This window comes from Mauremys reevesii, linkage group 8 (assembly GCF_016161935.1).
Source record: "Mauremys reevesii isolate NIE-2019 linkage group 8, ASM1616193v1, whole genome shotgun sequence".
Classification (NCBI taxonomy): Eukaryota; Metazoa; Chordata; order Testudines; family Geoemydidae; genus Mauremys; species Mauremys reevesii.
In genome coordinates, this window is record NC_052630.1 from 91,422,828 (window position 1) to 91,448,935 (window position 26,108).

A 26,108-nucleotide genomic window follows, 5' to 3' on the forward strand; every position below is an offset into this window, starting at 1 on the left:
AAAATTGTCAGACACATAGAAAAACAAACTCTTGAGCAATAGTCAACATGGTTTCTGTAAAGGGAAATCATGTCTTACTAATCTATTAGAATTCTTTGAAGGGGTCAACAAACATGTGGACAAGGGGGATCCGGTGGACATAGTGTACTTAGATTTCCAGAAACTCTTTGACAAGGTCCCTCACTAAAGGCTCTTACGTAAATTAAGCTGTCATGGGATAAAAGGGAAGGTCCTTTCATGGATTGAGAACTGGTTAAAGGACAGGGAACAAAGGGTAGGAATTAATGGTAAATTCTCAGAATGGAGAGGGGTAACTAGTGGTGTTCCCCAAGGGTCAGTCCTCAGACCAATCCTATTCAATTTATTCATAAATGATCTGGAGAAAGGAGTAAACAGTGAGGTGGCAAAGTTTGCAGATGATACTAAACTGCTCAAGATAGTTAAGACCAAAGCAGATTGTGAAGAACTTCAAAAAGATCTCACAAAACTAAGTGATTGGGCAACAAAATGGCAAATGAAATTTAATGTGGATAAATGTAAAGTAATGCACATTGGAAAAAATAACCCCAACTATACATACAACATGATGGGGGCTAATTTAGCTACAACGAGTCAGGACAAAGATCTTGGCGTCATCGTGGATAGTTCTCTGAAGATGTCACGCAGTGTGCAGAGGCGGTCAAAAACAAACAGGATTTTATTAATCATTAAATAGGGGATTGAGAATAAGACTGAGTATATATTATTGACCTTATATAAATCCATGGTACGCCCACATCTCGAATACTGTGTACAGATGTGGTCTCCTCACCTCAAAAAAGATATTCTAGCATTAGAAAAGGTTCAGAAAAGGGCAACTAAAATGATTAGGGGTTTAGAGAGGGTCCCATACGAGGAAAGATTAAAGAGGCTAAGACTCTTCAGCTTGGAAAAGAGAAGACTAAGGGGGGACATGATAGAGGTATATAAAATCATGAGTGATGTTGAGAAAGTGGATAAGGAAAAGTTATTTACTTATTCCCATAATACAAGAACTAGGGATCACCAAATGAAATTAATAGGCAGCAGGTTTAAAACAAATAAAAGGAAGTTCTTCTTCACGCAGCGCACAGTCAACTTGTGGAACTCCTTACCTGAGGAGGTTGTGAAGGCTAGGACTATAACAATGTTTAAAAGGGGACTGGATAAATTCATGGTGGCTAAGTCCATAAATGGCTATTAGCCAGGATGGGTAAGAATGGTGTCCCTAGCCTCTGTTCATCAGAGGATGGAGATGGATGGCAGGAGAGAGATCACTTGATCATTGCCTGTTAGGTTCACTCCCCCTGGGGCACCTGGCATTGGCCACTGTCGGTAGACAGATACTGGGCTAGATGGACCTTTGGTCTGACCCGGTACGGCCTCTCTTATGTTTTTATGTTATGTTTTTAACAGACTGTGAATCCCAGTGATGATTGACCCTTATGATATTCTGAACAAAAAGTGCTCTCAACTATGCTTATAGCTCTATCCATCGCTTCACAAGGACTCAGACATTCTATGTTTCAGAGTGACACACAGAATGACATGGAATTCTACTGTACAGATTACTCTTAAGAAATAGACAGCTCTAGATTTTGAGAGCACAAAGCGTCTAAAGTTTTAAACTTAAAACCACTCCTTGTGTGGCATAAAGACAGTTGATTGTATTAATCGCTGGTGCTTAAGGCCAACAGCTGTAGTTTTTCCCTCTCTGTTTCCTAGACGTCATTGTTTACATGGTGTTTTTTGTTTTGTTTTTTAAATAAAAATTGAGTGGCCTTCGAGAAAAGTTCCCAGTTGACAGAAAACTATAAATAATTGCCTTCGGGCATCAGTTGGTAAGAAAATTTTAATGACTGACAAAAAAAAAAAAGGAGCCAGTCATAGGGGATTTAATTTGCTTACATTTTATTTGCATTTGCTCAAGATGCTCAGTTGGATGTATCGCTCTTACTCATAAAACTCCAGTTATACTACTCATGATTCATTAGGACTGAAAGACCAAAGTTATTAATAAACCAGAAGTGCTCAATTATTCTTCTATCCACTTCAATATTGAGCTTTTAACCACAGTAATTATACTCTACTGTGGCCCCATTTTTCTTCTGTGACAATTAAGTACTCATCACACTACTTACAATGTTTAAATAGATATAAATAAATGTCTAGAGTTAATGTGTGCATCTGTAACGGGGATTTAAGCTAGTGTGTTTTTTTTCCTCAAGTAAAAAAAAAAGTGTAGTGAAGGCTTCAATAAAGAAGACCCATTTCAGTTTCTGAATTTCCCAAGCATACTTTTTACTTTCAAAAGCCATCTGATATGTATAAGTTAGCCCATGTGACTTTTATGTAGTGTGCAGACCACCCAGAAAAGGTAGTGAAAGATATTATTCTTCAACTTTAAATTAAAGCCAGTGAGCCCTTCTTTACCAAAGTCAAGATGATTTAAGGACTAAAACGTCAACTTACCATGACAATTGCCCCATTTTGGACATGTTGCACACAAGCACACACATTTGTGCATGCTCATACAGAAACAAATTTCTTTACAATGGACTGCACAATAAGCCACATTCTTTCTAATACCATATACAGTAGGACATAGATTTTTCAAGGCAACTAATGGTTTTTGGTTCCTTCCATTTTTGGATGCCCAACCTAAGACATCTTATGGCCAATCTGTAGAGAGTTTGCCGCAGCACTTTCTGGAAAAGCAGTCCCTTTTAAAGTGTCTCAGTTTGGGCATCCAAAAACTAAGGCCACCAAATCACTTCTCACTTTTCAAAATCTCGTCTCATACTATAGGGTAAAAGCACACAAAAGACCAGATTTCACGGGGAAAGACCAGATTTCACGGTCTGTGACACGTTTTTCATGGTCATGAATTTGTAGAGCCCTACTTATAATCCATCTTTTGTAGATAATAAACTTGTTTTATGTTTTCATCTAAACCAGTGTGCCTTTAAGTGAAGTGTCTGGAGAAAAGTCTCAGCTTGGTTTAAAACAGGCTTGTTGCATATTCCTCTCCACATTGAGAGGGGGGCAAACTGGGTAATAAATTCATACTGGTCGGGGTTTCAGCCAGGGCAGGACAGTACAACTCTGGGGTCCTAGGCTGAGAAGCTGGTGATATCTTAACTATAGTCTCTCTATTGTTGGTTCATGCAGTGGCTGGTCTGCCTCATGTAACTGCAGCTGGATGTGTCCTTCCCTGTGCAAATGCTGGGGGGAATATAAGACCAGGAGTGGTCTACAGCTTGTCACAGCAGCACCATGTGAGTGGAAACCCAGGCTGGTGAGTCAGAGGACTCAGTGGTACCTCAGTTCCAGGTGGCACCCCAGGGGGAAACCATCACAATAAGTTCCACTGTATCTAAAGTGGAAGAATATACAAGGTTCTTTCCCTCCTTTCCCCCTCCCACCTCTCCTGAGTTAAGCACAAGCTCCTCTCTGACTGCCCCCATCTTATGTACTTCACAGCCTTCAGAGGGGGACCAGTTTGTTGTCTGTAGTGAAAACCAATGACCCTTGAGTTTAAAATGTAATCTCCAGAGGGCAATAATTTTTTTAAAACCTAGTGGCAACAGAGTAGCTTTTTAAAATCTGTGGCTGCTTGGATTTAACATTAATCTTCACCAGCAGTGATTCTGTGCATGTTTATACAAATTGAACCTGGTGCCACACCATATTCTATCCAAATATTATACTGTGATAATTAACACAGCCCTTTAAATTGGTTTCAATATTAATGTACAGTATGTTAATTTAAGACTAGTAGTAATATGAAAACTTTAGAACCCATCATTAATCCAGTATTTTTAAAATACTATATTACCAATATGCATTCAACTTCTTTCAAGAAAAAATTAGGAACCTACTAAAAAACATGACTGGCAATATTTCTGAAAATTCCAGATAATGAACAGTACTGTAAACTCAACTACTCCTCACTAGTATATAGGTTTGATACTATGACACGAGAGATCTTTTTTAGGTACAGTATAATCACTGAGCCCTTTTAATGTCCCTCATGACAAAAAGCCATTTTTTGTCCAATTATGAGAAAGTAGTGTGAATTTTTGCATGTTTTGGATAGTTGTGTGACATTTGGATATATAATACGGATGGATGCAGCTATTCTAAGTACTAAATTCCTAACAAAACAAAAGTAAACCCTAGTGCATAAAACACCAATGAATTAAATACATTAGAAATGTCCTCAGATCTTTGTGGGTATTACTATTTTGTTTCCTCAACACTGTTGCCATGGTTTCTTTGGGAACAATGCTGCATATCACAATGAGTAATTAAATTTTAGAAAGGGAAACTGTCAGGTAGTTTAGGATAAAAATATATATTTAGTTAGAACAAACGGATTTGTTAAGACCTAATGTTAATTGAAATTTTTTAAATTTTATTTATATACAAATATTTTGCAGAAATATTAACAGAAAAGTGAATCCAACCTAGGCAATTAGGCAACACAATGAAATGTAGTTTAGAAATTTAGTGGTAATGCACTTGGGAAGAAATAATTTGAACTTCTCAAACACATAGGTGGGTTCAAGAAAAAAATATTTTTATACACACAGACCACTGATAGAATGAGACTGGCGTGTCATTGGGGACAGCTCCCTAAAAACCTCTGTCGAGTTGAGTCACAAGTATAGTCTAAAAAAGCAGCAATGTGAGAATGCCTTGGTCAGGAATGGGATAGAGAATAATACTGAAACTAATACAAGGCCTTTATACCAAATTGATGGCACATCCTGATCCTCATTATTGTGTCCAGTTCTGATCACCTCCGCTTAAAAAAACAAACAAAACAGAAATAGAAGAAGTCCAGAGAAGGATAAGGAAAATTCTTAGAAACATGGAAAGTCTTCCACATAATTTAGTTAAAAGAGGCTACAAATACAAGGTGACTTAGATGACAGAACAGAGCTATACAGGGGAAACAGAAAATGGAACAGAGAAGGCCCTTCTACCATACTTCCCCCTCCTCTCTCATATTACAAGCACAAAGGAACTGACTCCCCAACTGAATTGAAAGGCAGCAAGTTTACAAACACATTTAATACACAGAACTGACTGCAACAAAATATTGAGGCAAACTGCTTAGCAGGATACATTTAAAAGATTAGATATTCATATAAACATCATCATCTACAATTCAGGACACAACCCAACCTTCAACTGGTACTAGGAAAAAAACCAACTTCTCCCACAAAGCACATGCTATTGCATAATATCCATTGCCGGACTTTATCCACCATCCTCTGAAGTGTCTAGTATTGGTAACTGTCAGAGACAGGATAATTGACTAGAATCTCCCCTGTCAATTCCTATGAACAGTGTTATCACACCAATCAATCTAGTTTCACCAACCTGCATGAATTCAAATAGTACACAAGAAGTACCAAAGATGAACAGGAAAATTTACTTTTTACCAATCTTTGAGTTTTCATAAACTAAAGTTGGGCTTACTTACACTTGGGGTGATTTTTAAAATGTATGATTTATTTTATCCGATAGCCTACTTTTCATCCTGGGTCACTAATCATACTATCATAGACAAGCATGAAAGTTGAGCTCTGATATATTATGCACCTTAATTTCAACTCCAGCAAAGAATAACATTCTTAAAACTGAAGATTTTTTTTAAATAGTACCTAAAATTGCTAGAATTTTTCTTATATTATTCCATTTTCCACATATTAACTCAACTCCAAGAATGACCATAACCATATCCAAATTACTGTATTTCCTTTGAACTAGAGAAGGGATGAGCTCTAATTTCAAATCCCAATTTGCCTAAAGTTTGAGTGTACTATATTTGAATCCAGAGTTTAATTCAAGCCCATCTCTATTTTGACTTTTTGCCCTGGAAAGCAATTCATGTCTGATAGCTTCTTCCATTTAGTTAGTTACTTGGAGAATTCGTTTACTTATCTGCACATCCAATTTAAATGCATATGCTGATGCAAAGTTGTAAAATGCTCTTGAAAGAGTACAACTGTCCAGCCACCAAATTAAAAATTACTTGCATGTTTTGAGGGCAATTCGTTTTTCCCCTGGGAAAACTCTGCTCTGAGGCAGTTTTGTTTTTACTGAATGTTAAAATAGGTTTGATGGAATCTAAGGAGGTCAAGTTACTTGCATAAGGTCACGTAAGTGAGTTAGTGGTTTAAGTGGGAATCAAAAGCCAGTTCTTTGTTCTAGCCCCTAGATCAGTTACATAAAACAATGTTTGCCATTTCTATCAAATTTGATCACATTTAGCATGAGATGGAGTTCTGAGAATAAGCAAATTGAAAGTAAAAATTAGAATTTTAGATTTGTCTTTCATTCAGTCTGATCCTTTAGCCTTTATTTCATGCACTGCAGTGTATTAAAACAGAAATAACCAATGTGGGGGCCTACACTTACCTAATATTAACCTCAAGATTTAATTTTTTTTAACCCAAACATATGTTGAATTTTCAAATCTATTATTTTAAATGAACAGACACAAATTTGAGTGATGCAAACAGATGTAATAAGCTAATCATATATCTGCACATAAATCAGATGAGCTTCAGCTGAGATTAAATTTGAAAGCTCACAAGTACACAACACTGCATATACAATGTCAATGTGTTAGTGATCACTAAACATACACCTAAAGTGAAGATTATTTAAAGGGCACAGTCAACTTGAAATTTAGTCAATTTTTTTTTAGGAAAGCAGTGTCAATACTATATCTGTCTCCAAGTCCTGCCTATATTAGACATGTTTTTCTCTCCCTTGTTGCTGAGTGAAAAACCCGTACAGAGAAGTAAATTGCCTTACTATTCAGGGGAGAGCGAAGCTACCAGATGGGTACAAAGTAAACAACCTTCAGTTATTGTTCATTCTGATTTCATGTGTATGAATAGTCAATAAAATAAATTCAGACAAAAGTGTGATATTTAAGTTGACTGTGTCCCTTTAAAAACCCAACACTTTCACCCAACGGGTGGCCAGGGATTTTTACACATTCCATTTTTTCCTTACCTGTTGAACTTCACTTTCTCCATTTGAGATTTTTTCGGTATACACAAAGGAGTTGAATATCCGCTGTAATAAAATCAGAAATGGTGCTTAAGGGACTTTGGCATAATACTGATTTCAAGCAATATTGAAGGGGAAAAAAATAATAACGCAATATGTTAGGAAAGGACAGATTTCATATTATGAGTCATTTGAAACAGGTTTTTAAAACTGTCAACTTTAGCTAAAGATAATCACGTTTATGCAAGCAAAATACATGCTTCTATAATTAAATAAGTAAAGCAGATGTTTATGTTTTTAAAAAGAAAAATACAGGATGTTATTTGCAGAACCTCCACTATTTTATCCAACTGATATAATTTAAAATATCTATGCTTCCTATTTAAAATCTGTTACCTCTAAATACTATAATTGTTTACAGATACTAAACATTTAACATAATAAAGCTCTTTCAAAAAGTTATTCTTTCCATATTCTCCAAGTTTTTAATTCATTTCTGATCCTCCAGTTGTTGGCTTTTGCCTGTATCCAAAAGCCTGTGGGCTAGCGGCTATAAGGTGGGTCTCTGTGTTTGGATGACAGGAGAATGAGACCAGATTTTGTATGCCTGCTAGGAAGTGAGACTGGCATTGAATATCCCCACGTCAGAAGATGCTGGTGTAACAGCAGTTACTATCCCAGTTTAAGTTTCTAGAGTCGGAAAGCAAAGGACTTTCAGAATTATTTGAGGGGGTCAACAAGCATGTGGACAAGGGGGATCCAGTGTATATAGTGTACTTAGATTTTCAGAACACCTTTGAAAAGGTCTCTCCCCAAAGGCTCTTAAGCAAAATAAGTTGTCATGGGATAGAGGGAAGGTGCTCTCATGGACTGGTAACTGGTTAAAAGATAGGAAACAAAGGGTAGGAATAAATGGTCAGTTTTCAGAATGGAGAGGGGTAAATAAACTGTCCCCCAGGGGTCTGTACTGGGACCAGTCCTGTTTAAAATATTAATAAATGATCTGGAAAAAGGGGTAAACAGTGAGGTGGCAAAATCTGCAGATGATACAAAACTACTCAAGATAGTTAAGTCCCAAGCAGACTGCGCAGAGCTACAAAAGGATCTCACAAAACTGGGTGACTGGGCAACAAAATGACAGATGAAATTCAATCTTGATAAATGCAAAGTAATAATGCACATTGGAAAACATAATCCCAACTATACATATAAAATGATGGGGTCTAAATTAGCTGTTACCACTCAAGAAAGAGTTCTTAGAGTCATTGTGGATAGTTCTCAGAAAATATCCACTCAATGTGCAATGGCAGTCAAAAAGTGAACAGAATGCTGGGAATCATTAAGAAAGGGATAAGTAAGACAGAAAATATCATATTGCTGCTACATAAACCCATGGTATGTCCTTGAATACTGCATGTAGATGTGGTCACCCCATCTCAAAAAAAGGTATATTGGAATTGGAAAAGGTTCAGAAAAGGGCAACAAAAATGATTAGGGGTATGGAATGGCTGCCATATGAGGAGACTAATAGGACTGCGACTTTTCAGCTTGCAAAAGAGACAACTAAGGGGGGATATGATAGAGGTCTATAAAATCATGACTGCAGTGGCGAAAGTAAATAAGGAAGTGTTATTTACTCCCTCTCATAAACACAAAAACTAGGGTTCACCAAATGAAATGAATAGGCAGCAGGTTTAAAACAAACAAAAGGAAGTATTTCTTCACACAACGCACAGTCCACCTGTGGAACTCTTTGCCAGAGAATGTTGTGAAGGCCAAAACTATAACAGGGTTTAAAAAAAGAACTAAATAAGCTCATGGAGGACAGGTCCATCAATGGCTATTAGTCAGGATGGGCGGGGATGGTGTCCCTAGCCTCTGTTTGCCAGAAGCTGGGAATGGGCAACAGGGAATGAATCACCTGTTCTGTTCATTCCCTCTGGGGCACCTGGCATTGGCCACTGTCAGAAGACAAGACACTGGGCTAGATGGACCTTTGGTCTGACCCAGTATGACCGTTCTTATGTCTGTGTGGAGTCTTCATAGGCTTTATATTATCACCAACACTAGTTATATCCTGGCAAGGACTCGCAGGAGCACCTTTTTAAATTCTGCCATCAAATTCAAAGTAAGGTGCAAGGAAACCTTGTCAAAACATCTGAGTTCTTCATCTCCCTGGGACAGCTCCAGCTAGGCATTTATACTGCGAGTACACCTCTGACATTCAACAGAGCACTGCTAAACAATTCCTGCCACAGACGGTTTATTCCCAGATCTTAAAAAAAAAAAAAAAATTCAAATGAGCAGCATTTTGCTTTTGTGATGGACCAGATGAAATTGATGGGTAGGTATTTACAAAAAGGTCCCTGGGGAAGATATTCTCAACATTTCCTAGAAGATTCCCCACTTCAAATACCAAGTTGAACATGGACAGACACCATCAATACACTCAGCAGACCATTCAGGAACAAAGATGTAGCAAAGCTTAATACATTTAGCTGCCCAGGGGTGTCTTGTATGTAGCTATGGAGATTGATTTTAGTTTTAATGCAGAAAATAAATGAATAGATTGCCCGGTCCTTTGCCCCACCCCAACCTTGCTCTATTAGAACACGAATTCCTGATATATTAGATTTGTCACATGCTGGGGAAGGGGAAATTTTAAAATTAATTAAAATATTTGCCATTCATTGCTGGAATATAGCAGCTTTCACCCAGATACCTGAACTCAGAGGTGCAACTTTTTGGTTTGTACTGCAGAACAAGGAGGGGGGGGGAAACTGTTTGAAATGGAAAGGGAGTAAATTGTTGATTAAATAAATATTACTTCAAAAATTTAAGAAGACTAAATACTAAAAAAATAATTTAAAAAAAACAGTTGGCCCTTTGAATGTTAATGTTAAGTAATGTTTAATATTTAGGGGCATATCTTTAAAAAAATAACAAAAGCCATAATAAATTATTACTGTGGGATTTTTATACATACTAAAGTGACTCATTTTTCAGTGATGTTTTCCTTTATTTAAGAATCCTGTAGTAATGCTGCAGTACAATATGTAGCCATTTTGCTCCTTACTGAAGGCTTTAACCAATACAACTCAGATTAAAACTTTTGCTTCTTCACCTGTCCTATCATTTTACTTCTGAGAAGAAAAAAAGTAAACAATCGCCACCACAATCTAAACTGAAGTTACTCCACAAAAACTTATGGCCCATGGCACTTTAGCAATGCAGCCTCTCTACCATTTACCGGAGCCTCAGTGCATCACATAGGGAAGAGAGCGAAGCATTGGGGATTACATTATAGACTTCAAAGACACTAAAATGTCAATGACACAAAAGAAAAAACAAAAGAGGGTGAAATCCTGGCTCTACTGAAGTCAATGAGAGTTTTGCCATTGATTTAAACAGGGTCAGGATTTCACCCAGAGAGTGGACATGCATACATCAACATGGAGCCCAATGCATGGAAATGCAGCAGCAAGAATACCAGCTGTTCCTATCTGGCTAAATATGTGCCATGACAGCTATTCAGAGACACTATGGTGGAGGACATGAAGTTGATAGAACGCTTCATGTTTATAGCAATGCTGTAAGTCTGAAACAGACTTCCCAGACCCTCCGTTCAGATCTCCTAAGTTTTAACAATATAAAATCAGAATTATTCAGAGCTACATAAGGCGTTTAATGTTGAATCAAATGAAGTTTAATAGAAGAAGTTGTTCAACAACTACATGAGTTTTCCAGGTGAGAGTCTGGCCTATTTACTTTTAGTCAGAATGTACACATACACAGCCAGCAGAGGCACTCTGGAAAATCTTGGCTTATGACTGTCACTTTCCCTTATCCCTTTTCCTCTTGAGGACTTTAGGAATTTCAGAAATTTGAACTCTTAATTTGAGAGCATCATTTGGAAGGGCAGCAGTAAACCTCCTCAGTTCACAAGTCCCAGGGAGCCTAGAAGGATAAAAAGGCAAAATGCGACTACTCTAAGGACATACATGCAGATTTCTTTTTCTTTCCAGACTTTTGTTAAAAGCTCTGCTCAGGTACTTAAACTACAAACATGGTTTTTTTTCCCTTTAGATCAGAAGATACATTTAACATCTGAGAAAAATACATTGAAGGATGTCATTTTGATGCAAAATGTTTTAAATTAATTGAATTTTTCTCCCCACATTGCATTTAATCTCCAGATATTAAAAGAAACAACAAGGAAACAGTCTGTCAGCTAGCAAGAATGAAGCTTCCTGTCCTTAATACAAAGCTGACCTTTCCCCTATGCCTTTAAATATAGCTGTGTTTATGAACTATCAAAATAATGAGAGAGCATATTATGAACAGTTACCAAAAAAATCACTACTTATAGTAATTCATTTGGACACTGGAATAAAGTTTTTTATTTTAAGCTTATTTTGGGTTAAGATCAATTTTAGTCAAATTCTTTAAAATATTCTTTTCAGTCATAGAATTTTTTGAGCTTCATTAAAATCATACAAGAAAAGTAAAAACATGTTAGCCAAACTGCAATTTTCAACAATGAATTAAACCAGAAATCCACACTAAATTAGGATCCCACCAGTTGGAGAAAGGGATAAATCATGGAGCAACTCATAGATACGGTCCCCTGATCCTTCGCTCAGGTTACAGATGAATTGCTCTTCTACCTCTCCCAGCAATTCTATTACTTAGATATCTGTTCCCTATATAATACAGCTATTATAGCAAAATTTAAAAAGAGCAAGGAGCAAAAATTATTTCTCTCTGTATATCAGGAGAATTTTAATCTTACACAAATAAAAAAAAGTCATCTCTGTGCAAACATTCAGTTTTCTCATTTTTATTAAAACTATGCAAGAAAAGTAAGAAACCTATTAGCCAAAATGCAATTTTCAACCATGAATCTAAACCAGTAATCTGCAATAAGGATTGTACCAACTGAGAAAAGAGTAAATCAGAGCAATTCACAGATAAAATCCCCTGATCCTTTTTCCTTTTATTGTTATTTAACCAGTGCACAAAGCACATGTGAACATTTACATAGTGTGTTATTTAATTTTGTAAACAGAAAAAGTGTCTTTAGTCAACTTCCAAAAGAAGTTGAAGAGATTCCACAGATTGAAAGATAAATTTAAATTCCAGAAACTTACAAAAAAAGGGAAATATTTGAGAGCATTCTCAGTGTGGTTTGCACAATGCATTAGCATCTTTACTTTATTCTCCCCACCCCTTGCTGTTTAATTGAGTCTGCTTAGCAGATGGCAGCAGAATCCTAGCTCACTTGAACAGGAACAATTACACAAGTGTTTAATGAGATGGTCATTCAAGATTATTTGTCCTGACCCATCATCACTCAGGCCAACAACAGCTTTAGGAACATAGGAATTGCCATGCTAGGTCAGACTCAAGGTCCATACAACAGGAGCAGGCACCAGATGCCTCTGACAGAGGTGCAAATAATCCTACAGTAGGCAGATGTGGGGTTATCTGTGCCCCTCCCCCAAGCGAAGGTGTCATTCTAATTCTAATAGTTAGAGATTGTCTTACATCCTGAAACATGAAGTTTCATTTCCCTTCCAGTACTTTTTTTTCTTGGCATCCATCACCACCACTTTGGTCATTCTTGTGGTTATCCAGTTTTTTAAATTTTGATAAATTATGTGACAAAGTATTTCCTTTTCTCAGTTTTAATTTTGCAGTCTTTCAATTTCACGTGCCCTTGTTCTTGTGTTTTGTAACATGGAGAGTAGAAGCTCCCTATCTACCTGTTTTACACCATTCGTTATCTTAGATACTTTTATTATGTCCCCACTTAATCATCTTTCTAAGGTACACAATCCCATTCTTTTCAGTCTCTTCATATGAAAGCTTTTCCATCCCCTAATCAGTCTTGTGACTCTTCTCTGATCACCCTCTAATTCCACCAGGCCTTAGTAGGTTCAAGCCATGCCGGTACACTCCGGAACACCATTCAGGCGTTATTATTATTTTTAGAATTCTTCTGAATGATAGTACCAGAAGAACAGGAGTACTAGAAGAGTGTTCCAGCACTTCCTTTTTTACATGAAAATCATAAAAACTCCTCAATAAGTCTTGAACAATGGTCATTAATAACTATTATTAAAAGTCACACTAGTCATTTAATTAATAACTATTATTAAAAGTCACACTAGACCATTCTAGGTTTTTTGTGCACACATACATACATTTGAAAGTCTGGAAAGTTAGAGGTAAGTTTCCACAAACAACCCTAATTCTCCTCCTTATGTATCCCTGAACACCTTACTTTTATATTGGACAGACCTTGCACCCACTCAGTGTATCTCTTCATATTTCCAATAGTCATAGAGTCCAAGGCCAGAAGACACCATCGTGATCATCTAGTCTGATCTCTTATATAACACAGGCCATAGAACTGCCTCAAAATAATTCCTAGAGCAGATATTTTACAAAAACATCCAATCTTGATTTAAAAATTGTCAGTGATGGAGAATCCACCACGACCCTTGGTAAATTGTTCCAGTGGTTAATTACGCTCAGTGTCAAAAGTGTATGCCTTATTTCCAGTCCGAATTTGACTAGCTTCAGCTTCTACCCACCGGGTTCATGTTATTCCTTTCTCTGCTAGACTGATGAGCCTATTATTAAATGTTTGTTCCCCGTGTAAATACCTATCAACCATAATCAAGTCACCCCTTAATATTTTCTCTAAGGTTTAGCTAACTAAACTGAGCTCTTTATCTTTATCGCTATAAGGCGTGTTTTCTAATCCTTTAATCATCCTTGTGGCTCTTCTCTGAATCCACTCCAATTAATCAACATTCTTCCCTAATCGTGGGCACAAGAACTGGATACAGTATTCCAGCAGCAGTCACACTGGTACTAAATACAGAAGCAAAACAAACTCTCTGCTATCACTCAAGATTTCCCTATTTATGCATCCCAAGATCGCATTAGCTCTATTGGCCACAGCGTCACATTAGCTCATGTTCAGCTAATCATCCACCACGTTCCCCCAAATCTCTTTCAGAGTCAGTGCTTCCCAGGATAGAGCCCCCTATTCTTCAAGCACAGCCTACATTCTTCAAGGTGGTATGATGCGTCCCTATGGGTGCTCCACTCTAGGTGATTATTGAGTAGTACCCTCTGCAGAGGGGTGGGGCTTCAGAGTGAAGTCTAGGATTGATGACAGAACAGTAGAGCCAAATATGGCATCAGAAGCTGAGGCATGAGTGACTGCATAGTGTTCAGCAAATGTATGAGTGGATGTCCAAGTCCCAGCTTTATGTCTTTCTGTGATGGGAACATTATTAAGACAGGGTATTGAAATAGAGAGGTGGAGAGAGAACGATCCTTATCCTGAAAGTATACGTAAAATTTGTAAGGTTTTTTTGTTTTGTTTTTAAAAACTATAAAATTACTACAGCTAAGTGACACAAAAGGAACTAACAACTCATACTAACTAAATATTAAGAATTACAGAAAAATTCAGTTGAGGTATACTCAACTCACACACTGCTGAGGCAGTTGAGAAGGAACTGAGGGCGGTTCGCCCACACAACTCAATATATTCTCGGTGTAGGGCACAAGGCTGCAGAGGGCACATGCGTGAGTCGAACAAACACTGCCACTTAAAATCTCCGATCTGAGGCACATGGGATGCAAGCGCACCTAGAGTGCTGCTCCCATAGGGACACTACTCAAAGAAGAACCCCAAATATAGAACAAAAACATTTATTGAACACTTGTGCCCTTTCTGCGCCACTTTTAATAATGCTACCACTTCCATCCAGTAATTGACTAATATCATTGTCAGGATGCTTTTTGTTCCTAATATATTTTTAAAAATTCCCTCTTACTGTCCCCCCGCAACCCATCCATAGCCTTCTCACTGTGCCCCTCTGCTTCCCCTATCAATTTTCTACAGTTTCCAACTTCTGACCTATATTCACCACCATCAATTTCCACTTTCTTCCTTTTGTTATATATATATTTATAGCTGCCTTCACTTTCCCTCTAAATCAGGTTAGTTTTTTAACGAGCACAGCCTTTTTCCTCACTTGTGGGACTGTGGCTTTTTGGGCATCTAGTAAGGTGTTATATGATTCACCATCATCATTTGCATTTTTTCTGATTAAATTCCTTCTCTCTACTGATTTGGTTCATAATTTCTTTTCAGCTTTGTGAAAATTGGCCCTATTAAAGCACCATGTATACATATTGCTCGTCTGGACTATGTTCTGCTTGCACATTATAAACGTGATCAGATTCTTGATCACTTGTAGCTAAAAGCTACCATTAATTTTTTTGTTCTGTGATGAGCCACATATCCGCTACTATAGTAGCCCATACACTACCCTAGAATTTTGTCATTACACAGTGAATACCAATCTAGCCAGAAAACCTTCTCATTCACCCTCTCTGAATGAGCCTGCTAAAACATCCAGTCTCTTTTTCAACAAATACAGACTTGTCCCTCCCTCAGTGACATTCCTACTATAGTCAACAAGCAACATTTTGATGTATCTTAGCAGCTACACATAGTTTTCAAGCATAATACACCATAAAGTGGGCCATGGCAAGATAGAGAGGCAGAGTTAATGTTATTTATGGAACCTGAGCTTGGAATTTCCAGACATTGATTCGACCCCACCCATATAGTTCTCCTGTTGATAGGGCTATACACCGGTGAAATGTACAAACTCTGGCAGACGTCATAAGCTCCACAAAGACTGATGAATTCTTAGGAGGGTTATTGTTTCATTGTTCTCTTGTATTCCCCCATCTACCTGTCTCTATCTGTTATCTTTTTTCTTAGACTGTAAGCTCTTTGGGGCAGGACTGTCTTTTTATTCCTGTCAAGTATCAGCGGGGTAGCCGTGTTAGTCTGTATCCACAAAAAGAACGAGGAGTCCAGTGGCACCTTAAAGCCTAACAGATTTATTTGGGCATAAGCTTTTGTGGGTAAAAAAACACTTCTTCAGATGCATTCTTTTTCTTCTGTGTTGATACAGCACCTAACACAATGGGGTCCGGGTTCCTGACTAGGTCTCCATGGTGCTATGGTAATACAAGCCATGGTAATAAACAATTCTCAAGTCTGCAGTATGGACTCCTATATATCCACATAAGAGCCCAACTGAACATGTCTTCTGGACCATACCCAGGTCCATCACCTACTATTCAGAACCCTCTCCACACTACTCCTATACTTGACCATCAATTTCCCTTTCCCTTCAACATCAGAGCACACAGATTATGATACTTACACTGGAGTTTAGAGAGATTACAATATCTGCAGGGGCTAATGTAGAACTTCCAAGGGGCTGGCAGATACCCAACTAAAATCACAAAATATTTATGGTTTCCAGAAGAGTCCCGTGCTAGCTTTGTGTGGCTAAGTATGTGAAACAACTGGAAGTCTTTATAATACAAAACCCAATTTCCCCAAAGAGAAGTTTTCAGAAAGTTAAGACACTACTTTTTGAAAGATACAGAACTCAAAAACAGCTAGTGTGATTAACCTGAAATTTCCCAAACAAAGTTCATCTTTAGCATCGAGTCATGGTTTGGGGTTTCATATGTACTTATGCACTTTCCAGCACAGCTGTCCTGACTCACCAATGGCTTTGAAGCTTTCAGGGCCTTGAACAGATAAAGTAAACAAACCAGCAACCAATTTGCAAGGAGAAGGCAGCTTCTGGTGCCACCCAATTCATATAATCTTAGTGAGTGGAATGGGACTTTGAGGCTTACCATGCAAAATTTGAAGCTGAAAGAAGTATGTGGGCGGGTGGTTGTTTTTTAAACTTGGGGAATGATTCTAAAGTGTGCTCAGATCAGAAACTAAAATGTAACTGCTGAGTTGTTTCCTCAGCTCCTGAAGATTAAAGTGAACCCAGCAGCAACATTCTGCAGTTACTTTCAGAAACATACACAAATGTGATTGTTAACACTGTATCTCTTAGTCAAGAATAATACAGGCTCAGACTGTTAGTCAAAGCAGTCAACCATTTGCACATCGGTTTTGCTAACCAGAATTAGAAATGGCAGACTAAAACTGAATCCAGCTTTCAAACTGGATGAAATTTTTTCTGCTGAAGATTAAACATACTGACGGCCAAAGTCAGAAAAAAAATTAAATGTAAAAAAACATTTGTGCAACATTCAGTGACTAGTAAATGAAGTGCAGCTAATTTAGCAGTTACATCACAAGACATATTTTTAAAGAACTCTTTATTGTCTCTGTAAGTGCTTTGTTTCCAGTTTCTTGTGACATTTTTAAGTAACTGCTGCCTCAGGCATGGCCGTAAAGCTCTCCACTAGCAGACCACAGTAGCCTGTCTCTACACTGGGCATCTCTGTGAAAAATTTCCAACTGTTGCAATCACTGGTTCAGATACAAGGGAAGGAATACTAGGGCAGGCAGGGCTTCAAGTGGCTGACGCTTCCCATTGTTACCATTGGCAGAGCTACTCGTGGTAACTGTGGTGGGAAATATTTTTGGGGAAACCACACAACACAAAAGCAAACCCTTGTGGGAAACAAAGCCCTAAGAGACAAATGTTTCAAAGTTACCCACTATGTTTTCTTAACCAAATGGGGGTAACAGATCATTGTAAGGTCATTAGACCAATTTGTTCAAAACAAGGTGTCACTGTCTACAATGGCTTTTTCCCTCCCTAGAATGAGGGTTATAGCAGTACAATTATAGAGTTACTTAATGTAGGCATGGGCACTTTTAATGGTTCAGTTATACTTATTGTTTGTGGATGACAGAAAAGAGGTCTTTTCAGGAAAGTTTTTTAAATTACTGCTCTTTATTACATTATTTGTTAAGCACAGTGTGCTTGGCATTGCACAAGACAAAGGAAGACATAGTCCCTGCCCAAGGAACTTACATTCTAAACTGACAGAGAGAAGTCAGACACAGAGATAAGCTAGGTTTCAGAGTAGCAGCTGTGTTAGTCTGTATCCGCAAAAAGAACAGGGGTACTTGTGGCACCTTAGAGACTGTAGCCCACGAAAGCTTATGCTCAAATACATTTGTTAGTCTCCAAGGTGCCAGAGATAAGCTAGGCCAGTACCTGTACCAGAGGCAGGGCATGGGTGGTCTTCTCCTCTAAGTTAATACCAAACCAATGTCCCAGTATGCTCTTAAAGATCACTGTACTGCTTGTGCCACAAGTACTCCTCGTTCTTTGTACTGCTGAAAGTGCAGTCTTTTGGATGAGAAAGAAGAAGTAATTCAAGATTCCATGATGCTTCTCACAGGAGCAGAAGTGCTAACCTTGCAGTCCTGGCCTGGTTTATTTAGAATTACGTATCACCTACCTGAACCTTCAGTTTCTTATTTTATTAACGCTTTATGTGTTTTTTTTAAAAGCACCAATAAGATCAGAACACTTATTGCAAACATAAGACAATCAATGGCTCCAACAACGGACATGCTTGTGCAAAAATGGCCTGGTCATTGAAGTCAATGGCCCAAAGTCCACAATCCTGTTTTTCAGAGCAACCGCAGGCTCACATGGGCGCTGGGACAGCAAAGCTCTTAAGCATGTGAATAACTTTAAGCATGTTATAATACCCATTGAAGTCAATGGGACTATTTGTATGCGTAAAGTTATGCACCTGCTTCAGTGCTTTGCTGGATTGAGACCATGAGAAATGAGAGAAAGAGTCTCCGTTGGAAGTCCATTTCTGAAACAGTAAAAGCCTATCACGTAAGGCAAGGCCCTACAGTTTTGAAGTGCAAGAGACTCACACAGAGATGTACAATCTTGGTGTGAACCTTTACTGGTTAAGATATATTAACACTGTGGCCAGTAAGCTAATCTACAAAATAGCTACATGTTCAGGAACAGAGAAAATATAGGTGCATTAATACACCAATCCTGGCCTTGGCTGGGGACCACAAATACGTAGTCATCATCACCTGAATTACATAGATGACACTTCACTCCATCAAAAGCCCTCTGGGTGAAATCTTGACCACTCCCCCTCCCCAGCTGAAGTCAATGGAAGTTTTGTCATTGACATCAATGGAGCCAGGATTTCACCTTGCCTTTTAACCAGTGATGGTGTATAGTCAAGCCCCTTCGATTTCTGTTTAAACAGATTTTTACCAAAAAACCCCAGGTTTTACAAAAAGTATTATTCATTTTCCCCCCGATTTTCACTCTACTCTTTTATCATTCAAATGTATAAAAAACTTTGCATTTTCCTAATAAAATACAATACATTGCATGAGATATATGCATTATGATAATACATTAGTTTGTGTGCATATGCATACCTGCTTGTTGAAGTAAGGCTATAAATTAGTCTAGAAGATACACACAATAAACAAAAAAGCACGTACAGAAGCTCTGAAATGCGTGTGCATCTGAACTCACTGATGAATCTCATGCCCACCATGTGCGCATTTGAAGCTGTTAGCAGAGAACGAGTGTAGCAGGGTGCTGGTGCAAAAGCACCTAATTAGCCCCTGCTCAGCCAGCCCCAATCAGGAGAACTAGATTGGGGCTGGGGAAAAGGCTGGTGCCTGGCCTCTGGAACTGGCTGCACCTCGGGGCCTGCTCATTGAAGAGCTATAAAGCCTGGCTAGCAGCCAGAGCAAAAGGGGGGGAATGGCCAGGGAAGGGACAGTCTCCAGGCTGAAGGGAGACTCCTTTTGTAGACAGTATTGCTGGTGGTGGGAACTGTATATAAATAAAAGCCACGGGTGCTGCAGCAAGAAAAGCCTCACAGTGCTTTATTGAGGGAGCACAGAGCTCAGCAAGGGGGGCGGCTCAGGAAAGGACCCGGTTACAACGAGCCTTGGAAAAGATTCCTTAAAAAGATTGTTGCAAATCTACACTATGTAGGACTTTTGGAAATTACACTGAAGGACTTCACATAAGACAATGAGTGTTTATAAATATTTTAAAATATTGGGCCCAGTTATTACATGTAAATATTTATAGGCTAATAGTTCAAAGTCTACAATAGTAAATTGTTTATTCAAATGAAAAGTTTTATTTGGGGATTAGAGATATATTGTTTTCTTAAACTCAGAGGTGGCATTGTGGTTTGAGTTCTGCTTTAGTTCTGCAGCAAACCACACTGAATTACATTCACCAACGCATTAATCTACTTAATATTTCCCCCTTTTTCCATCCACCAAAATAAACCCTGATATTTACCAAGAAAAATTATTAATAGTTTTTTGCACCAATTTTCATCTGTTTTTGACATTGTAGTAATAAACACCGAGAAATTCCTGGGAAAAATTAAATAAAATAAAAACTGAAAAGAAGGGCACTGTGTATAGTCCAGGATACCTTAATGAGTTACGTCTACAACCCATTGTGTAGTAGTACCTTGTTTCAATCACATACAAAGGTGCAGGAGACTGAAGCTGTAAAAAAAAAAGCCTGCTGACTAGCAGTTATCTTGCTTTGGAAAGGAAAAGGAGGATGGGGGGGAGGGGAGAGGTACAGAGCAGGAGTGCAAGAAGTGGTTAAGGAGCAAATCACAGCCTCCTGCAAAACATTTCAATAGGAAGTCCTCATAACAGTACCCAATAAAAAAAAATCCTGGTGACCTGCAAACCCCTCTAACCTCTCAGTTTATTCTCCAGGATGCCCACCCTATTCTTCAACAAGTGAATTCTCTTTGGCCATGTTTGCAATCAAACTAACATGGCCACTGATGGAAAGTTCAAGGTTGGAGGCCTGCATGTCATTAATCGCTAGGTCAGTTCAAATTCATGGTCTCTCACAGAGTCCATTCCCTACAACATAGCAGACATTTGAGACATTCATTCATTACCTCTAGCTGTAGTAAATGATAGCCTCAGGGTCATGTTGAGGCCAGGAGCCAAGACGATAGCTACTTCCAATGAAGGTTTGAACTGGAAAAATTTGTTTTTTAAAAATAAAATGAAAATGAGGTTGCTATACTTTGGCATGAGGCCTGAAAGAAGGAAAGTTCTGAAAAATGAATATTAAATTGTGTTTGGTCAAGTTGAAAATAGGATTTATTTCCAGTCCCGGCCGTAGCTAAACAAACTCTTTCCACGGTAGTGCTTGGAAACAGCACTTGAATTTTATTTTGAACTTGTATTCTTCTTCACTTCCTGTCTTAATCTATTGTGTTGTAGTGTTGTTTGCTTTTACATAACTGCTCCATTTTGTGCTGGAGGTGGCTATGTTTCACTAATCAGTAAAATGATCACACACACTGATCTACTTTGCAGGAATACTGTGAGGCTCTAACATCACTTGCTAAGCTTTTTGGCAGCTTTGGATAAAAAAAACACTAAAAACCTTGACAATTAAGCAATTTTGATTATTTCATGAATTAACATTATACAAGAGGTCTGGATTTTTTTATGGTAAGATTATTTTTACATAGTCAACTATTACTCAAAACAGAGACTCTCAAACTTAGTTTTTCATAAAAACTGTAATTTAAATTCCCTAGCTTTCATGATTTAAAAAAATTTAACTACAATATAATACAGCTGACAGTTTCATCATATGGTGATGACAACACTCTTTCCATTAACATCCACCTGAGACAGACTAAACAGAAGCTACTAAAGACAGACACTTTTAAATCAGCAGGTCCACATAACTTGCATGCAAGAGTTTTAAAAGAGCTGACTCAGGAGCACACTGAACTTTTAATGTTGCTTTTTAGTAAGTCTTGGAGCACTAGGGAAGTTTCACCACACTGGGAGAAAGCTAAGCTTGTGCCCATTTTTAAAAAGCGTAAATGGGACGACGTGGGTAATTTTAGGCCTGTCAACCTGACATCGATCCCAGGCAAGATAATGGAGTGGCTGATACGGCACTGGATAATAAAGAATTAAATAAGGGTAATGTAATTAATTCAAATCAACATGGGTTTATGGTAATTAGATCCTGTCAAAGTAACCTGATATCTTTTTTTTTCATGAGATTACAAGTTCGGCTGATAAAAGTAATAGTCTTGATGTAACATACTTAAGTCTTTTGTAAAATATTTGCCTTGGTCCCGCACAACATTTTGACTAAAAATCTAGAAAATTAACAGGGCATACATTAAATGGATTAAAAACTGGCTAACTGATAGGTCTCACAATGTAACTGTAAATGGGGAATCATCATCAAGTGGGTCTGTTTCCAGTGGGATCCTGCAAGGAGCAGTTCTTGGCCCTACCCTATTTAACATTTTTGTCAATAACCCTGGAAGAAAACATAAAATCATCACTGATAAAGTTTGCACATGACACAAAAATTGGGGTAGTGGTGTTGGGGTTCGAGTCCCCGACATCTTTGGCGCTCGAACCCCGACAGTGGTAAATAATGAAGACCACAGGTCGTTGATTCAGAGAGATCTGCTTCGCCTGGTAAACTGGGCAGATGTTATATATCTACACACACACACACACACACCCCCCAGGAACAAAGAATCTAGACTATATTTAGGGGATTCTATCCTGGGAAAGCAGAGACTCTAAAAAGATTTGGGGGTCATGGTGGATAACCAGCTGAACATGAGCTCCCACTGTGATTCCGGGTATGTCTACAGTGTAATTAAAAACCTACAGCTGGCCCATGTCAGCCCGAGCCTTGGGACATGGGCCAGCTGCAGTGTAGACATATCCACTGTGGTCAAAAGAGCTAACGTGATCCTAGAATCCATAAACAGGGGAATCTCAAGTTGGTGTAAAGAGGTTATTTTACCTTTGTACTTGGCACTGGTGAGACTGCTGCTGTAAAGCTGTGTCCAGTTTTGGTGCCGATAATTTAAGAAGGATGTTGATAAATTGGGGAAGGCTCAGAGAAGAGCCACAATAATGATTAAAGGATTAGAAATGATGCCTTTTAGAGATAGATTCAAAGAGCTCAATTCCATTTAGCTTAACCTTAAAGAGAAGATTAAAGAGGGACTTGATTTCAGTCTGTAAGTACTGACATGGTGAAAAAATATTTAATAATGGGCTCTTCAGTCTAGCAGAGAAAGGTATAATGCGATCCAATGCTTGGAAGTTGAAGTTACACAAATTCAGACTGGAATACGGCACACATTTTAACAGTGAGAGTAATTAACCATTGGAACAATTTGCCAAGTGTCGTAATTAACCATTGGAACAATTTGCCAGATGAAGGACCGTGGCGGTGGTCGAGCATCCGCCGAAATGCCGCCAAATTTCGGCGGCATTTCAGCAGATGCTCGACTGCCGGCCAGGATGCAGGCGCATTTAGATGCCCCCGTGGGCGACATGGTGCCCGTGGGCACCGCGTTGGGGACCCCTGTGATAGGATATGGGATATACTGGTCTTTATAAAGAGCAGCTCATTGTTTCAACAGTTATATCCACAACCAGAGAGTAGTAATTAGGTATGACATTCCCTGAAAGCAAACATTCAAGCTGGCGTACAGTACTTCTAGACATGTCCCCTTAGTAAACTGCAAGCTTTTACAATGAGAGAAAAGTAAGGGAAAACTGAAAAACTGCCAAAAACGCAACAAGATACTGGGTTTTTTTTTTCTTTTTAGAGGGGAGGCAAAAAAGGGGTGGGGGAGAAAATTAGTTCCATATGTTAAAAAGATTCAGCATCTAGCCAATATAAATTGACTAAAGTTATACTCATGACAATGTGCATGGCAATATTTCAGAAAAGGAAAGTTATGTTACCCAACCTTAAAATGTAAAGCAGATGGTGGAAGTAATCCACAACAACTCACTAGGACTAGCCCTCCCTCCCAAGCTTTAAAAGTTATTCATTCAATCCTACAAGACTTCAAACCCAAAAGTATTTATATGAATTTCTTCATGTTTATGGTACACATAAAATGGATTATTTTTCTGTAGGTTGCTCTGGCAAGTTACACTGCATCGGGTTATAGAATATTATATAGAGGAAAATGTTGCATCTGAATTTTGAAGTTTGGGCCGGGAGTGTTGGTATTCTGAATGCTATTTTTAAAAAAATCACCCAAATTGCATCTTTGCAGTTTATTCTATTTCGAACTGATATAATGGTCGGTTACAACCATCCTAGAAGGGAACTTGATGGTCAGAATCCGTAATGAGATCATTAGTTCATATCTAAACCGGTCTACTGGTGGCCAAAGTTGTTCCAATTATCCCCCTTCCTGGTAGTTGCAGCGAAGATCAAAGACTGAATGAACTGCTGATAATGAGCTATCATCTCATCGATAGATGCTGTCCCTTCCTACCAGGCCTGAGACACCTTGTCAGGCAATGTTAAGCTTGCACTGTTGTCTGCCTGAGAGAAGCCTGTTCTGTAGACAGAGGATGTCACTTTCCAGAATTCAAGCACATTTCTATAAACTACTTTTAAAAGTAAATTGTTTTAAAAAATTAAAGTGATGTTACTACATCAGTGTTTGTTCGGATTCCTCCCACCTCCCATCGCAAGGTTCAAAAACAAACCCAAAATCCTGAGAGTGAAATCGTGACCCCATAAAAGTCAATGGGAAATTTCCCACTGACTTTCATGGGGTCAAGATTTTGCCCAAGGTATTCAGAATATGCGTAAATGATCATGGCTACGTGCCTTCACTTTGGGCTAAGATCTGCAGACAACGGACCAAATAAACTCAACAGCCCACTCTCCTTCTCAAAAGAAAATGTTAGGAGCTGCAGAAGCACCTGTTGGAAGCTATGTATTTTTTTGCCTCCCGCAGAGCAAATCTTTCAACATCTCTTTCACTCTGGCACTCTCTTACTCCTCCCTGAGTAGGATTTACTCCATAGTGAGGCAAAGACTGGGCAGCCTTCCTATCTCCCGCAGAAGGTTTTTGGCACAGTCTTACCAGTGTTCGGTCTATCTTTCAGGTAACAAGTTTGAATGCATCAGAATTTAAAAAATGTATTTTCAATGTGAATTAATATGTAGTATTTTGCAGATATGACACACAAAAATGACCCTTCCTGAATGTCCAAATCACCATACAAGCTGCCCGAGAGGGGTGAAACTTCCTTTCCTTTCATCCCTCTCCAAAGAGAACAAAGGGTATGTCCACACTACCCACCGGATCAGCTGGCAGCAATCGATCCAGCGGGAGTCGATTTATCCCGTCTAGTCTAGACACGATAAATTGACCCTGGAGTGCTCTCCTGTCAACTCCTGTACTCCACCGCTATAAGAGGCACAGGCAGAGTTGATGGGGGAGTGGCAGCAGTCAACTCACCGCGGTGAAGACACCACGGTAAGTCGATCTAAGCACGTCAACTTCAGCTATGTTATTCACGTAGCTGAAGTTGCGTAACTTAGATCGAGCCTCCCCCCTAGTGTAGACCAGGCCTTAGTTTAGAAGGGGAGGGAGCGCTCAGTGGTTTGAGCATTGGCCTGCTAAATCCAGGGTTGTGAGTTCAATCCTTGAGGGGGCCACTTAGGGACCTGGGGCAAAATAAATAATTGGGGATTCGTCCTGCCTTGAGCAGGGGGTTGGACTAGATGACCTCCTGAGGTCCCTTTCAACTCTGATATTCTATGATTCTATGATTAGAGCACTTATCAGGACATTGGAACATTCCAGTTGGTTAGTTTCACCATAATGAAATATTCCATTGCAACAGAGGATTTCTGTTGTTTATGTTAATTTCAAAGATAATTAACTGAAAAAAAAAATCTGGAATCCTAAACAGCAAATTGATAAAAGCAATGACGAGCCCTGCCTTCATGCCAAAAGAGTCTGATTTCATTTGTGATATGAGTGCTGGCCTGCTCTATTTTGCTGCTCTCCCAGTCATGAGCCAACACTAAACAAGTATATATGTGCCACTGTAGTTTATATAACATTCCAGGTAGATCTGTGTAAATTTGTTTTTACTTTTGGCATCAGTATAATGTGCATGACATTTTCTGCTAATCTCATTAGTATAACCAAGGGCAGAAGCTGTTGGATTTCTCACAGTCTTGATGTGGTGCATAAATACTAATGCTAAATGGCATTTTAAGTAAAAATCTACTTTAAACAGAGCGAGCCCACAAATGACAAGCTTAAACACAGGAATTTATAAATCATAAATCACCACATTAAACTTTTGT

General features: G+C 38.6%; 1 protein-coding gene across 2 annotated transcripts in view; it reads right to left on the reverse strand.

Moving 5' to 3' along the window:
* The window catches only part of CACHD1 (cache domain containing 1), a 189,310-nt gene that overhangs the window by 111,262 nt on the left and 51,940 nt on the right, over nt 1-26,108 (reverse strand). For both annotated transcript variants that reach the window (XM_039486225.1, XM_039486226.1), the window contains exon 2: nt 7,057-7,119. In XM_039486225.1, the coding sequence (XP_039342159.1) occupies nt 7,057-7,119 (63 nt within the window). The remainder of the gene's footprint in view (nt 1-7,056; nt 7,120-26,108) is intronic.